The following is a 17,231-nucleotide window of genomic DNA, read 5'->3' as shown; positions in this document are numbered from 1 at the left end:
TTTCAGTTTGCATTTGTCTGATGATTAGTGACATTGAGCATCTTTTCATGTGTCTGTTGGCCATCTGTATGTTCTCTTTAGAGAAGCAACAATTCAGGTCCTTTGCCCATTTTTAATTAAATTGTTTGGGGGTTTTATTGGTGTTGAGTTTTATAAGTTCTTCATAAATTTTAGATATTAAACTCTTATCAGATGTATCGGTGAATATGTTCTCCCATTCAGTGGGTTGCCTTTTCATTTTGCTAATGGTTTTCTTTGCTGTGCAAAAACTTTTTAAAAACTTCAGTGTCTTATTAGCTTTCAAATTTGATCTAAATGTAATTTTTCTAATGAGTTACATAGAGTTTAAACAAATTCTCCATACATTGATTATACTATTTGCATAATCTATGAAGATAAATTAGTATTCAAATTACTTTTTTACAATTGTATCACAGATTAAAATATTATACATTTAAAAGGAAACAAGTATAACTTGTGACTCTGTTGAGAAGAAGCCTAAGTAGAATGCTTCCATAATTAAAGAGTAATTCTAGACAAATGAATAAACACACAATTATAGCATCTTAAAATGCATGCTTCATTATTTTTACTCTTACAGATAAAAACATTAATATTTACACTAGACTAGGCAAAATGGCATTTCTTTGAAATCCTTAATGTTCAGCTTAGAATAATATTTCAAGAATTACATTATATTATATTAAATAGGGCACAGGGACAATTTTAGCAATATACTGACAGAAATGTTTTCTCCTCCCAGATCCTTTTTCATTAAAAATATTGATATTGAGTGTTATACATATTTAATTATCTCCTTTTCTAGGGTCTCACATACCTGAATGTAAAGGATGAAACAATTAAGAACATAGTTCTCTTAATCTTGCTGCTGCAAAAAGAAGTGTGAGTTAAAAGAATTAAAAATCAAGTTCCAGCACTCGCAAGTTTATCACAGATTCCTTCTAACAGATAATGTGAATTTAACCAGCAAACAAAGGCCTTTATCAATATAATCCTTAAAAAACTCTTCAGAAGTTTCATAACAAAATGCTTTTTACTAATAACTAAATTTGTCACCTTTCTGCTTCATGATTTTTTCATTCATATATATGAATAAAACACTAAACTTTGGATACTTAGTAATATTTCTCTTGCCTGTACAGCCCCAACCACAACCTTATGGTGAGAGAAAACTTAGCATCACCAGCTAAAGCCCCACCGACTAAGAACGTGGCGACAGGAGGGAGTGGGAGAGGAGACCTGGGCCGCAGCGCTCTCACTAGTCATCTGCGGGATCCCGGACAAGTCATCAGGCCTCGCAGACCTCTTTCCACAGCAATAAAATAAGGGCTCTAGGGATGGGTAGGGAGTAAATGATATTCTTGTCCTGTAATACTCATCCCTTGGAACAAAACACCCCCACGGAAACAACAGCTCATGGGGGTCACATTTGGGTTGGCAAGGCCACTCTGGAGGTGAGGAATTTCGGTAAGATACACGTCAAAGGAGAAACCCTAGTCAATGGCTCCTTCCATTAACAGGAGGAGGGGCCTGTTTGATGGAGCCTCTGGTTATGCCTCATTTTACCCTCCAGCTGGGGATGAGGTAGCCATTGGGGAGCAATTTCTAGCCCTGCTGACACCTCCAACAGGGGCCCCAAATTCCAGCCCCAGTGGGACTGACCCTGAAGTAGGGCTCATCGCCTACGCCCAAGGCTGGAGACTGGAGAGAAAGAAACAAACGCTTGCCTTGTTCAATCTATCCAAATTTTGCCCCACCCCTGGGCCAAGCCCCATTGCAGAGTATTTATAGTTAATAGGCAGACAAGTAGCATATCCACTGCAATAATAATAATAATAATAATAATAATAATAATAATAATAGAAGAAGAAGGAATGTCAAGTTGTGTTCTGATAATGCTGGAAGAAAACTGGTAGGGAACTTGGCAGTGGAAGCAACAGTAAGATCATCTGCAATCCAGGGACACATGTACCGACCGCCCCGGATGCTGTGGAATGGTATCGAAGCCCAGGTCTTTGTCAGGATTCTAACTGGCCAGGAAACTCTGGCGTCAAGAGGCAACAGCACAGCTAGGCTGACTGCTGAGAGCTGCCCAAGCCTGCGAGATTCTGACCATGGAAAAGAAGAGTAAGGGAAATGAGAACTGAATTCCTGTTCCTACAGGTTCAAAGCCTACACAGCTTACGTCACTTCAGCTCCTTACCTTTTGCACTGCATCAGAGTGCTTTCGTTGGCTTGTAAAGTAACCCTGTAACCCTGCTGTGCTCCCGTGGTTGCTGGCTTCCCTCCTCCCTTGATTTAATTTGATGAAGTATGTACTTGTAGATCAGTGTGTGATGAACTACAGGAAGGGTTTTTTTTGGGGGGGGTGGTATTGTTTGTTTGTTTTGGCACCACTTTCTTGAACAGTTTTGTTATCTAGAGTTTTGGCTGCATCGAACACATAACTTGGAACACATACTGATATTTTCTCAGAACTCTATAGTTTTGTAATAAGGAGAACAGGGCTTACGATAATACCTACTGAGAGATATCGTCCCAGGGACGTGGGGCAAGGTCTACATAAATGGTGCTGGCTTGGCAAACCGCTTGACATAGAGTAGATGCTCAATGCACGTTGCTGTCATCACCACTATCCATTACTGCCATCTGGCACACTCTGGGGCCCTTTGTATTAATTAAGCGGCGGAAAGAACTATTCACTGAAGGCCCGTACTGAAAGAGGTCATAGAAAGGGAAGTTCACGGGTAATTTGAAGAACTATTTCTATGCATCAGTTTCCCTTTTGTTTTCCATGGAATCTTCATCAAGACACCAACAAATTGCAACAGTGGCCGTTTAATATCCTCTTCAGCTCTACTCACTCTCCAACAGTGACACAATATTTGATGGTTAAATAACTGGCTAAGAAAGAAACAGAAGAAAAATCCCACGAAAATGTCTGCAGTTCAGACACGCAATTTTAAGAATGTATTATTTCCTTGCCATGAGTACGTGGTGAAAATGTCTTCAGACCAGAGAAGTAGGAAGTACTCTCGCTGAGATTATGGAGAAACAAGTCACAGGTAACAAAATTCAAAATTTAGCATCCTTTTATGATAAAAACTCTCAGCAAAGTGGGTATAAAAGAAACATCGCAACATGATAAAGACCAACCCACAGCTTGTCACATCATACTCAAAGGTAAAAGCCGAAAGCCTTTCCTCTAAAATCAGGAACAAGACAAGGATGTCCAGTCTCACTGTTTCTATTCAATATAACATTGGAAGTCCTAGACACAGCAATCAGGTAACCAAAAAAGGGGGGGCATTCAAATCAGAAATAAAGAAGTGAAACCCGCATCATTGATACTACAGATAGAAAACCCTAAAGACTCCACAAGAAAACTATCAGAACTCATAAATGGATTCAGTAACGTTGCAGGGTACAGAATCAATGTGCAAAAATCTGCTGCATTTCTATACACCAATAACAACAATCAGAAGGAAAAATTAAGGAAACTGTCCCATTTACCATTGCATCACAAAGCATACAACATCTAGAAGTAAATTTAACCAAAGGGGTAAAAGACCTGTACTCAGAAAACCATAAGGCGATGAAGAAAGAAATTAAAGAAGGTACGATAAGTGGAAAGATGTATCTTACTCAAGATTGGAAGGATTAATATTGTTAAGATGTCCTTACTACATAAAGCAATATACAGATTCAGTGCAATCCCTATTAAAATACCAATGACATTCATCTCAGAATTAGGAAAACTCATCCTATAATGTATATGAAACTGCAAAAAACCATGAATAGGCAAAGAAATCTTAAAAAAGAACACAGTGGGAGGTATCACACTTCCTGACCTCAAACTATACTGTAAAGCTACAATAATGAAAAGCACAGCACTGGCATGAAAACAGATACATAGATCAACGGGGTAGAATACGGAGCCCAGAAACAAACTTGCACTTATATGGTCGATTAATCTATGACAAAGGAGGCAAGGATATACAATGGGATAAAGACATTCTCCTCAATAAATAATATTGGGAAAACTGGACAGATAGATGCAAAAACTAAAATCGGACTATCTTCTTACACTATATACAAAAGTTAACTCAAAATGGGTGAGACTTAAATGAAAGACCTGCAACCATGATCTCATTCATACGTGGAATCTAATGAACAAAACAAACTGGTGAACAAAATAAAACCACAGACATGGATATGTGGAAGAGACTGCCATATTCCAGAGGAGGGGAAGGCAGGGGTGGAGGGTTGGAAGATATTAGGCAAAGAACATAGACGCATGTACGCAAAGCCCACGGACACAGACAACAGTGCGGTGAGGACTGGGTGGAATAGGGAACATCTGTAATAGTGTCAACAATAAAACCAACCAACCAACCAACAAATAAATCCATTTTCTTTCTTTACTAAAGAGCAAACAATTGAACAAACAAAAAACTCCTAGAAGAAAACACAGGCAGTAAAGTCTTAGTAAACTTTGACATCACTCTCAGCATTATGTAGCTTTTTGGATATGTCTCCTTGGGCAAGAGAAACAAAAATAAATAGATAAACAAGTGTGGCTTCACCATACTAAAAATGTTTTGCACAGTGAAGGAAACCATCGACAAAATGAAAAGACAGCTTACTAAATGGAAGAGGACATTCACAAATGATACATCTGGCCAAGGGGTTAATATCCTAACTATATAAAGAACTCATACAACGTAACACCAAAGAAAACCAAGCAATCTAATTGAAAAATGGACAGAGGACCTGAACAGACATTTCTCCAAAGAAGACATACAGTGGACAACAGATATGAGAAAAGATGCTCAACATCACCAGTCCTTAGGGAGATGCAAATTAAAACAATAACGAGACACTACTTTACAACTGTGAGGATGGCTATCATGAATAAATCAACAAATAAGAACTGCTAGGAGTATATGGAGAAAAGGGAACCCTTGTACATTGTTGGTGGGATTGTAAATTACTTCAGCCACTATGCAAAACAATACAGAGATTCCTCCAAAAATTAAAAATAGAGTTGCCACATAATCCAGCAATTCCACCTCTTGGTATTTATCCAAGAGAAAGAAAACGAAAACACCAATTCAATAGATACATGCACCCATGTGTTCATTGCCGTGTTACTACTAATAGCCAAGACATGGAAGCAACCTAGATGTCCGTTAAGAGATGAACAGATATATACACACAACAGAATGTTACCCAGCAATAAAAAAAGAATAAACTCTTGCCATTTGCGACAACATGGAAGGACCTAGAGGGTGTTATTCTAAGTGAAATAAGTCAGTCAGAGAAAGATAAATACTGTATGATTTCACCTACATGAGGAATCCAAAAACCAAAAATGAATAAACATTAAAGACGGAAACGGACACACAGCATAGAGAACATGCTGGTGGTTGCTGCAGACATGTTATCTAGAGCAGGAGGTGGTGACCTATGGCTTGTGGGCCGAAGGCAGATGGCCGGATACTTTGGAAAGTCATGTTTCATTGGGACCCACCCACTTGCTCTCACACTGTGATGTCAGAGTGGAGTAGTTGAGACAGAGACCATACAGATGACCCACAAAGTTAAAAATATTTACTATCTGGCCCTTTTTGGCAAAAGTCGGCCAACTCCTGGTCTAGGAAATGAAAGTCTTTCTGTTCATATGGTTCAATTCTTTAAACAAACAAACAAAATTCCAACAAGCAAAAATTTCATCAGCAAAACAGGTTCACTTTACTGTCAGTCCCATTGGCTCACAAATAAAATCAACAAAACTAGGAACTAGAATATATAGCCAGGAAAAATGAGAAAGGACACAATCAAAGAGTAAGTATCATGCTGCATTTCTCTATTAAGAAAGAGATTGTAATAAAATCACACTCTACTAATGATATGTTCATGCTTTTCAAACTAGAACATTTAATTGTGATAACTGATTTTTTAAAATGCTACATTTCTGTAAATTGGATTAGAATGGTTTATTGTGTACCATTATTCCCTCTCAAACGTTTTGATTGTCTTTCCATACTTTTCCATTTTTCTCCTTGCCTCAGCATACGCCCTACCTTCCCACAGATAAGCGCTGCCTCGATGGCTTCCTCCCCCAGAACTTCAAACTCACTTACTCATATGAATTGAGAAAGTCAAGGTCTTCACCCCCGTCGTCAAGCCTGGAGAGCTGCTCTATTTTACTTGAAATGCCAACAAAGACAAAAAACATATCATTAGAGGTTTCTTATAAGGAACAGTGAGCCCTGGCTGGTGTAGCTCAGTGGATTGAGCACGAGCTGTGAACCAAAGGGTCACCAGTTTGATTCCCAGTCAGGGCACATGCCTGGGTTGTGGGCCAGGTCCCCAGAGGGGGCCACTGAGAGGCAACCACACATTGATGTTTCTTTCCCTCTTTCCCTTCCTTCCCTCTCTCTAAAATTAAATAAATAAAATCTTAAAAAAAAAAAAAAAAGGAACAGTGAAGTGATCAATTTACCTCAACAACAAGAATTCCTTGATCAAAATATACAGGGCGAGGCAAATGTAGGTTTACAGTTGTTCATATGGAAAATAACACAGTAATAAATAAATAATAATACAAGAATAAACTCTGCATTTTACAACTGTAGACCTACGGTTGCCCCACCTTGTATAGTAAACGTGACTTGGCTGACTGGAAACCCTAACTTTTTAGACATAATGTTAGATCACGGCCCGTGGTACCATGGGTAATTCTGAGACTGAACTGCTGCATCCCACGCCCTCTAGGTGGACACCTTACCTTTCACCAGTGGCTCTGTCACAGATTACCGATGTCACTTCATCCGAGTCATTTCTAAGGAATTAAAGACATATGGTTAGACTCCCAGGGACTTCATAGATTTATGCATTTGTTTGCAGTTAGTAACAAGTAGTCTTCAATTTGTAAACTGGTTGAACTCTAAAAACTATTTCTAAGTTAATCGTCTGAAAACCAGCATTTCCATTTCCCCACGAACTCAGGCTTTATAGAGTTAGGATGAAGCGCTCAGGTCTGTCAAAAAGCCCAAGGAGTCAAGACGAGGGACAGCTCCGCACGGTTAAGCCCGACTGTCAGGTAAAACCAACTGCACTGAGGTTGAATTTACTTCATAATCCAGCTTCGGTTCACTGGTTCACATTGATCCAGCCTCTTCTAGTTTCCTGATTATCGAGTCCCTTCACGACATCCTTACTCTTCACGTATCATGGATGGCTTTTCTGTTCCTCAGTTGGGTTCAAATAACTGCCAGCCTGGGTCAAGGGCTCCCTCCGACATCACTGTGATTTCACATTTGTGAGCCCAGCTCTAGGGGTGACAGAGCTCTGGGGGGTGAGGGGAGAGCCAAGGTCTGTTAGCTCCAGTCTTTTCTGTAGCAAGCTCCGTGGCTCCCTGGCCCCTGTTCCATCCTCCTTACTGCAAAGGGGATCCCCTCCTCTCCCAGTGCCCTCTACGGGGGTCCCACACGCAGACATTCAGCTAGTTTCCTAAGAGGCGACTACATACTCAAGATCACAAACAGACTATGAGTCAGAGCCTCCCTCTTATGACCGGCTCTTCTTTTGTACACATAGACCGCCCCCCCCCAAAGAGAGTGACCTACAGAAGCTAGCAGTCTCTTAGAGAAACCTCTTATTGCCAATGGATGCCCCCAATACCTGTCACTGTAAAGGTCAGTCAAGTCATCTCACCCCTGGTTGTCATCATTGTCAAGGGACCCTAAAGAGACATCCATAACTCAGCTAAAGAGTAAAAAAATATATAAAAAATAAAGTCAGACATTTTGGAAGGCAATCAAGTTCTTTTTCCTCATAGAATTTCAGGACACGGGATGTAAAATCATGAGGAAACGTGACAGAAACTAAAGACACTGTTTCAGGGCATATAGCATTGGAGGCGCTGAGACAGGCTCTGGGCCGTGGGTGCACACCTGTGTGTGCACAAGCGTGCGTGGGCATCCACGGGAAAGAAGGGAGGGAGGCGGAGCACTCATCATCGGTGTAGGAAATGTGCAGGGGGAACGAGACTGCAGGGACGGGGAGGAGGACCCAGGGGACCGCTAGTAAGGGGGTACAGGAAAATATCAGAAAATGCCAGAAAAATCTTAAAAAAATGGAGATCTCAATGCCAAGGGCGAGCCCCTCCCCGGTCACCATTCATTGGAGGAGAAACAAGTAGGGAGGTCAAGGATGGATCAAATTATGTTTAAAAGATTTTTCTGAACTGAAAATACAGTATGTGTTCAGAATGATTCCTTTTTCTCTGAATTCATCTCAAAAAAGATGTCTGATTATTTTGTCCAAAAATCAAGACTCCCCACCACTGGGTTGGATAATTTAATCTCTCTGTAACTTAATTTTCTCATCTATAAAATAAGACAGATGAAAATGCACTTTGCATCTCTCAGCTTCATAAAATCATGCCGAAGAGTCATTTCACAAATATTACTGGGTTTTTTAAGGCAGTGTTCCCCAAATGTTATGCCAAAACATTAGCATGTGACAACATAAAATGATACATATTTAAATTTCAAAAACATGTAAAGATTCTCATTAAAGTAACACACTACAATAATATCCTGAGAACCCGGACATGTGGACAGACTGAGGAAAAGGGGTGCCAGGGGCTCGGTGGGAGGGAAAATTTTATTTTATTTTAATTCTTTAAAAAATATATTTTATTGTTGTTCAATTACAGTTGTCTGTATTTATCCCCCACCACTACCCCCTGCCCCAGCCTAACCCACCTCCTTCCCCTGATTCCACCCCCCCTTGGTTTTGTCCATGTGTCCTTTATAGTAGTTCCTGAAAACCCTTCCTCCCTTCCCCCCATTATCCCCTCCCCCCTCCCCTCTGATTACTTTCAGGTTGTTCTTAATTTCAATGTCTCTGGTTATATTTTTCTTGCTTTTTTCTTTTGTTGATTAGGTTCCAATTAAAGGTGAGATCATATGGTATTTGTCCCTCACCTCCTGGCTTATTTCACTTAGCATAATGCTCTCCAGTTCCATCCATGCTGTTGCAAAGGGTAGGAGCTCCTTCTTTCTCTCTGCTGCATAGAATTCCATTGTATAAATGTACCACAGTTTTTTTATACATTCATTTACTGATGGGCACTTAGGTTGCTTCCAGCACTTGGCTATTGTAAATTGTGCTGCTATGAAACCTCATCAAATTAAAAAGCTTCTGCATGGCTAAAATAAAGAGCATTAAAATGAAAAGAGAACGAACTATATGGGAAAACATATTTGCCAATGATGCCTTGGACAAGGGTGTGATCTCCAAAATATACAAAGAACTCATACAACTCCACTCCAGGAAGGCAAACAACCCAATTAAAAAATGGGCAAAAGACTTGAACAGACACTCCTCCAAGGAGGACATACAGAGGGCCCAGAGACATATGAAAAGATGCTCAGCATCACTGGCCATCAGAGAGATGCAAATTACAACCACAATGAGATACCACCTCACACCAGTCAGAATGGCCAGCATAAACAAACCAACAAACAAATGTTGGTGAGGATGTGGAGAAAAGGGAACCCTAGTGCACTGTTGGTGGGAATGCAGACTGTTGCAGGCACTGTGGAAAGCAGCATGGAATTCCCTCAGAAAACTAAAAATGGAAAATTTTAAATCCTGCTCTTGCTTTTCCCCTGAGTTGCTTGGAGACAGTTACTGCCTTTCTCAGGAGAAACCAGTGAAGGTGAGATGTCATTAGGATACAGTCAGGTGAGCTGCCAAAAGCAGGAAAGGCCTGAAGCACAAGCCTCGGGCCTTTGCTCCTCTTCCCTACCAATGTCCTTGGGCCCCTGGCGGGACTCTAGGCCTCCTGCCTCCTCCAGTGCTGCTTTGCCCAGGGGCTTCATGGTGACGTGCCCTGACCAGGGGAGTTGCCTAGTCCCGGAGTGTCGCGGGACTCTCTGAGACTCTCTGATCCCCAAGGCTCATCACCTCCTCCTGTTTTAACCTTACTGCTAAACACACACTTTTGGTCCTAGCTTTCAGTGAGGGGGGCTTACATAACACCTCACCCACGCCAGGACACTTTAGAAAGTGAAGGGATACACTCTGAATAATCAGGCTGACACAACAGCCCCAGACTGTCTCGAGGAGGATGACGTCAGCCCTTCCCTAGCACAGGTCAGCGGACAGAGTGGCAGAAAGCCACAAGGGACGTGAGCTCCCAAGTCAAATAATTAGACATGGAGGAGCACAGCTAGTGGAAAAGGCATGCAACAGACTGAACGACGTAAACCATCTGGAGCAGAACATAGTGACAAAGAGTTTTAAAATAAGCTTGAGAAATACGCTTAGAGATGCAGAGAAGCGCCCACAGAAAATACTCGGAAAGAATAAACAGAGAGGGAAGGTTCCAAAAAAGTGCCAACTGATACGGAAGGTAAAAAGCAACAGCTAACATCTGGACTAGAGACATTTAAGAATAAGTGAAAAAAAGAAAGTGGGAAACAGGAAATATTTAAAAAATAATAAGGATACATCTTCCAGAATTAAAGAAAGAATATCACAGGAGTGATATTCCATTTAACACACGTTTAAATGGTGTTTACTAAGTGCCAGGCATTGTCCTGATGTGTCACAAACATGACTCCAACTGGCCTTGTGGCCGCCTTTACTGTAACCACATCACGGATCTTGAATTTTCATATAGTCCTAACGTCCCTCGTGCTGATTTGAAAGCCCCTAATCGCACCAACAGAAATCCATTTGTGACCTTCACTGTGGTAATTTACAGTGTATTAGAGGTTGACCCAAATGGGACAACAGCTGAAGCCCTGGCGGTGGCCATCTCTGGAACATGGTCACCACTCCTGGACAAAGTGTCCCCCTTTAGGGCAACTAGACGCCGCTAGAGACGTTTAAAGCGACCGTGACTGGCACACGCATATTACTGGCACGCTGCCCAAGCTGGAGTATTTTTAAGGAAATGACAGGCACAAACAACATTCTACATTGTGAGTCAGCCGAAATTAATTTACATTCATTATGAAAGAAAGTACACCTATATTCCCTAGTCTATTAACCAAGGCTGAGAATTATGCTTAAAACTCAGTGAATGTGAGTCTCACGACTTACCTGCCATTATTTTTAGGCACGAACCACTGACACCCAAGGCTCCTCTTTACCCTGTGCATGGTAGTTGCACAGATAACTCTAGGAGAAGGAAAACCACACGAGAATTTCATGTCCAAAGTGTTTAAAGCCCATGCTATCCCCCCAGTTAAAAAGTCCCACAGAGACTTACTAGGTGTGGATCAGCCTCTCCAAAGTCTCAAACACACAAACATAGAATCCATACTACTGTGCAATTTAATCAACCTTAGGACACATGTTCTGTATTTGCTGTCTGTATTTTAGTTCAAGAAATAAAGGAAAATGTTTTTTGAATGTTCAATAAAGTTTAAGTTTAGCTCAAGTGCAGAACACTTTGAAGATGGCCCACTCGCTATACGGGACCCAGGAAGTAAAACAAAGCCCATTTCAAACCAATTTTATCCAATCATAGTGATTTATGGTATTTCTGTACAATATTCTGTACAATAAATCAAAGGAGTAGGGAAGCAAAGACACGTACCCCTCAAGATCCTGGAGAGAGATTTCTGTCAGGCAAGAAAACTGAAAGTCATCGCAGAATTCTAAACATTGTCAAGTTAACAAGCAGTCACATTCCATCCGCACTGAGGCAGCCAGAGATATGCTGTGAGCCCCTAAATTCTGGAAAGGAGACAAAAATGAAAACACAGAGAAAAAAACATACCAATTTGGGCATGAACTCTGAGTGTTGGGCTTGGGACCCAGCCACCTGTAAATGCCGTACCTTCGAGGGCTGCCAGCTCCTACACCGTGCGAGTGGGAATTCCAAAGCTCCGAGGCGTTTGTTCCAGGAAGGTGGCCCTACGAACCAGGGCTGTCAGACTGAGGGAGAGCCGAATTCTGGGGGTCCCCCTCTGTGAAAGCCCTGGATCCCCTTATCTGCAAACAAGGCTGCTTTTGCTGAGGCGCTATGGCTTGGAAGGGGCTGGGGCCTGGAGTGCAGGGGGACGCAGGGGGACTCGGACCCTGGGACTTTGGTACAGCTTTTCCTAAGTGGGAGCTTAGGAAAATTCCCGGAGATCCTGGTAGCAGTTTTCTCTCCCGCTGCCTTTCTGGGTCATATCTTTTCCCCTTTTTTTTTCATTAAAAAAAATGTTTTTATTTCCCCAAACCAAGACTGTTGAGTCAAATCTTGGCTCAATTCCTGGGAAGCAACAGATTAGTGCTCTTTGGTCCTATGCAGGCCTAGTGTTCCCATTCCACCTTCCCTGAGAGTATGGAGGGTCTGGGAGGGTCTGGGAGGGTCTGGGAGGGGGGAGGAACATTAATTAGTAGTTTCCACAGCTGAACACAAGGCAAACCATCCTGTCCTCACCCCCAAAGTCCCCCTTCCTGCCCTTTCCCCCCTCATCCTCCTCCCTGCTGTCCCACATACCTCTAAAACATCATCCTCTTCCCACTCTCCATAAGGACGAGAGCTGAAAAGGCAACATCAGATACCACAGAGGGCAAAGATGGGCCGTCCTTGTCTAGATTCCCCACCCTAGGTCTTCACCTTGGGCTGGTAAAGGGCCAGTGCTGGAATAAGAACTCCTGCGTCCATGGCAACCCCAAACAAAAGGTTCCAGGTGGTCCAGAGGTTGTAGTGGAGCAAGGAATACAACCAAATGCAGGGACTTGGAAGCAGACACTGTTCTGAATGTGAGGAAGCAGAACCAGCTGGTCTTTGGTATTGCAGAGAAGGAGCTGGGCATTTCTCCCATCATGACAGGCAAATAGAGGGCCTGGGTGGGGGGAGCCCGCCAAACTGCCCCTGGTGATGCACCTGACCCAGTTGGACGGATGCTCAAGGACTCGATGCTCTGGTCCCTCACCCCGTTCCTCAGCAACCTTGGGCAGACCCCCTCTGGGCGGCGTTCTCCCCGGGATAAGAAGGAAGAGCACTTGGATGGTGCTGGAAAGAGGGGAAAACCAGTCAATCAGAAGAGGAGAGAGTACCCGAGGGCTGCAGAGGAGACAGGCCACCTCCTGGTGAGCACTCTGGCCCACAGGATATCACCCTTGGCCACCAGAACCGAGCAAAGTACCTGGCAACACGGCTGCTGGCCAAGTTTGAAGAGAATGCCCCCCCCCATGGTCCACTGGCGTGAAAGAGATGGGGCTGAATGAAGACAGGCTCCCACAGATCCTGGGAGGCAGCGGCACGTGCTATGTTTCGCCAGAAGCAGGTCTACGTGATGGAGAGACGGACTGAGAGACAACAGCTCTCCAGGCTTGATGTCGGAGGTGAAGACCTGGACTTCCCTGATTCTTATGAGTGAGTTTGAAGTTACCGGAGGGAAGGGGGGCGGGGGGTAAAGGGTGAAGGGCATCAAATGTGCGGTGACAGGAGACTTGACTCTGGATGTTAAACTCACAATGCAACATACAGATGGTGGATTATAGAACTGTACAGTTGGAACCTATGTCATTTTATTAACCTATGTCACTCCTGCCTGCACAATACATAAAGTTGGGGGAACGACTACTGATTCATAGTAAAGTCACAGGCTGAAGAAAATAGACCACTGTGTTCCCATAATATAGAGCAAGTGGGAAGTTACAATTTAACCTTCTTAAATCCCCATATGAAAGCACCGTATTTCATTTACCTCCTTTTCATGTGGCCAGTCTTTCTCCACTCTGTCATACTCAGTGTTCGTTTATCAGCATGTCTTATTACATGTATGCATGTGCATCTATTTATATCAAATGATACATTTGGTATAATATTGCTTAAAGTTTAAAAAACAGTTTAGCCCTGGCTGGTGTGGCTCAGTGGATTGAGCACTGGCCTGTGAACCTAAAGGTCATTGGTTCAATTCCCAGTCAGGGCACACGTCTGGGTTGTGGGCCAGGTCCCCTGTGGGGGGTATGCGAGAGGCAACCACACACTGATGTTTCTCTCCCTTTCTTTCTCCCTCCCTGCCCTTTGCTCTAAAAATAATTAAATACATCTAAAAAAAAGTTTAACACATAAATTTGTATTGAAGCATATCCTAGGACAATGCTCATAATATTTATCATTAAACCTTTCCTTTATGAAAAACCAATTTGTATCACATTTAGGTAAGAGGACAAAAGTAGAATATACATGGGGCTTCTGTGTGACTGTATTCATTTCTTCATTTTTTTGTCTCTCTGTTCTCCCTTTTTTTATGAATGTCTTTATATACTGGTGCTTGGATTGTGGAAGAGCTCCCCTCAAAAGTGGGGCTGCTAGGTCAAAGAATATGTGCATCTCAGCTACCAAGCAAAATGATAAAACAGACCTCCTGGAACCCATGACCTCACACAGAGGGCAAACACTTCTAAATCCTATGGAAGCTACCGGAGCTTCCTCTCCGATCCCTTCTCCCCGATCCGTGGAGGTGCCCATTCTTCTGAAGGTTCTGAAGGTTATGTGTGTAGTCTAGATAGACTAGATACACACACACACATACATATACACACACACTGCCAGACAGACAGACATTTACCTAAACTATACTATCTTGTTACATTTATTTTCAAGCTTTATAAAAATGGTCATCGTGATGAACTGGTATTTACCTTGAAGCAAATGTTGATCACTAAACACTACTCAGGACATATTAAAGTAAATGCCTGGGAATGTTTGCATAGTGTACAAATATGTTATTCTACAAGATATCTAAATAACATTCTGTGTTAGTAAATAGGAGGGGCTCTTTGATTTGGAAGTGGTGAGAGATTAGACTAACTGTAAGTATATTTTATGTACCCACATTATTCTGCAGTGGCATGAGACTGTAGAGATATGTTACAGAAATAGGCCATCTGGGCACGACAAACTTTCACAATTGTTTCCTTAGTGGCTGTGTTACCAATTCGTTTCACTAGGTGGAGTTATGAGGCATAATAATGACAGATGCCTTCAGAAAGGAAAAAATAACTTGATGTTTTGAGAAAATAATTATTTGTGGAAGAGAAACTATCACTTGCACGATGTCATCTTAAAGGATATGTCTCCCATGTAAGAACAGTCAACTCCAGGGAGAAAGGTTTGCTGGGAAGACAGCGTTTAGTTTACTAGTTAAAAACAGGTCACCAGTGAACTGAGCGGACTCTTCCATTTATCGACCCACTCATTTGTTCATTTTGTCATTCATGGACCCTGCATTTATCCAGCCCCTAGTTTGCCCGACACTGGTTGGCATTAGAGATACAGAAATAAGGAGGACACCCCTCTTGAGGAGCTTTCAGCCTCCGTCAAGGAGGGAGACGGGTCCACAAGCGATCAATTAGAATGTATCTGGGCAGAACTATTGATCGGGTTAGCCCAAGGTTCAGGGGCGGCTAGCTCTCATTGGGCAGGAAGGGCTGCCTGGGATGAGCTTGAAAGGATGGCTAATTGAGAGAGAGACAAGCACAGGAGGAATGCTATCGCAATAGTACAGACAAAACCTGGTAAAGGCCTGAACCAAGTGATTCAGGTGGGGATGGAAAGGAGGACATGAATGTGCACGGGGCGGAGAAAGAGGAATAGGTTGGGGGTCAGCAGGGAGAAAGGAATGTCTGAGACAGTTTACGGTAAGTGCTGTGGAGGTCAGAATAAAAAGTTAACATGACTATGGGAAATGAAAAAGAATTTGAATAAAGTGCCTCTACTGCATATCTTAACTTGTAAACTGTCTCCCCACCTGCTCCCTCTCCTTGAGATCTTACCCTTTTCTCTGTTGATTCTGGCATGTGAGCTATTCTCCCTGCCCCATGACTCAGCCTCCGGTTTATGCTGACAGGTATTAAATGTCCAGTAAAAGTAAGAAACTGGTATGTTCTCTCTCGCTCACACACACACATATGTATAGACAGAAGGATAAGTACATAGGGAAGAAAAGGTAGTGTCGCTTTCAGAAAATTACGAATAAGTTACGGAGTGACTATACATACAGCAGAGAAGCAGTCTTGCACTCCTCACAAACCCCAAGAAGCTGCAATTGGTACCTTAAGTGTACTGAGAAGGACACTTCCCCTCTGTGGCATTCTTGCCAAAAAATACACGACCTCAATCCAATTGTGGGGAAATGTCACCCGACTGCGGGACATTCTGCGGAGTCCCTGATCACTGCTCTCAAAGTTGTCAAGGTCCTGAGAGACGAAGCCTGGGGAACCCTCCCACACTGGAGGAAACTACCCAGACCAGTAACTAAGTGTGACGCTCCGGACTGGATCCGGGAAGGACAAGAAAAAGAAAAGGCAGGGGAAGGACAACTAATGAAATCAAATAAGACCTGCAGTTTAATTAATAGTATTGTACCAAGCTTAATTTTCTGGTTAGGAGGAGCTTGTACTCTATATACTACTTTAAAAAAGACTTTTCTATAAATCTAAAATGATTTAAAATGAAAAGTTTTATTTTTTTAAGAGGGCGGCTCAAACCTGAGTGCCAGCATTTGTTAGCTCTGCGACTTTCCTGGGCCTTGCTTTCCTTACTGAACAGGCCCAGTGACCATGGATGAAGTGTTTGAAAGGAGGAATCTTGAGTTGTGAAATGGTGTTTGCAGGTAGTCATCTCAGCAGCTCAAGTAGGCAGTTCCAGGCCTAGAGAAATGTCCCCAGCGTATTAGGGGGTGAGAAACTGCTTTAATACATATTATGCCGAGAGGAAATTTACTCTCCCAAAAAAACATAGCTACAGAAGGAGAACGTCAGTCCAGAAGAAAACATAAAAATAGAATATTACCAGTGAAAGACTAGTGGAATCAGGAGGGGTCATGTTGTTTCAAAGTTTCATTTATGTCTTCACTGTCTCTTTAGGATTAAAAAGGCATCTGCCAAAAAACTAAAACATGGTTGTACTTCTAATAGATAAGCCTATTGTTGAAACTCACCACCAAAAATGTCCCAGGAATGCTTGGGCGGTTAGAAAACAAATCAGCTAGGCCGCGTTCATTTCCCTTGATACCCTCCCACACACTCACACATGCAGCTCCTTTGGCCACTGCGGACATTCCACGCTTCCCCTTCCAGCGCTCTCCCCTCCCCGCTCTCGCTCTCTCGGGGCCCGTCATTCCTGCCGACACGCTGAATCTAATTCAAGCACGCATCTGAGCTCAAGGATGCAA

General features: G+C 42.6%; 1 protein-coding gene across 1 annotated transcript in view; it reads right to left on the bottom strand.

Annotated features, from left to right (window-relative positions):
* Positions 1-9,920, bottom strand: part of LOC112313683 (phosphatidylinositol 3,4,5-trisphosphate 3-phosphatase TPTE2) — a 38,784-nt gene extending 28,864 nt beyond the window's left edge. The window contains exons 1-4 of the mRNA XM_053916370.1: positions 9,829-9,920; positions 6,815-6,868; positions 6,168-6,233; positions 839-889 (exon numbers count right to left, since the gene is read on the bottom strand). Coding sequence (XP_053772345.1) covers positions 839-889; positions 6,168-6,233; positions 6,815-6,868; positions 9,829-9,920 — 263 coding nt within the window. The remainder of the gene's footprint in view (positions 1-838; positions 890-6,167; positions 6,234-6,814; positions 6,869-9,828) is intronic.
* Between the last annotated feature and the right edge of the window lie 7,311 nt (positions 9,921-17,231).

Source organism: Desmodus rotundus, chromosome 13 (assembly GCF_022682495.2).
Source record: "Desmodus rotundus isolate HL8 chromosome 13, HLdesRot8A.1, whole genome shotgun sequence".
Lineage (NCBI taxonomy): Eukaryota > Metazoa > Chordata > Mammalia > Chiroptera > Phyllostomidae > Desmodus > Desmodus rotundus.
Note: the sequence above shows the minus strand (reverse complement) of the source record. Positions and strands in the feature narration are given on the sequence as shown.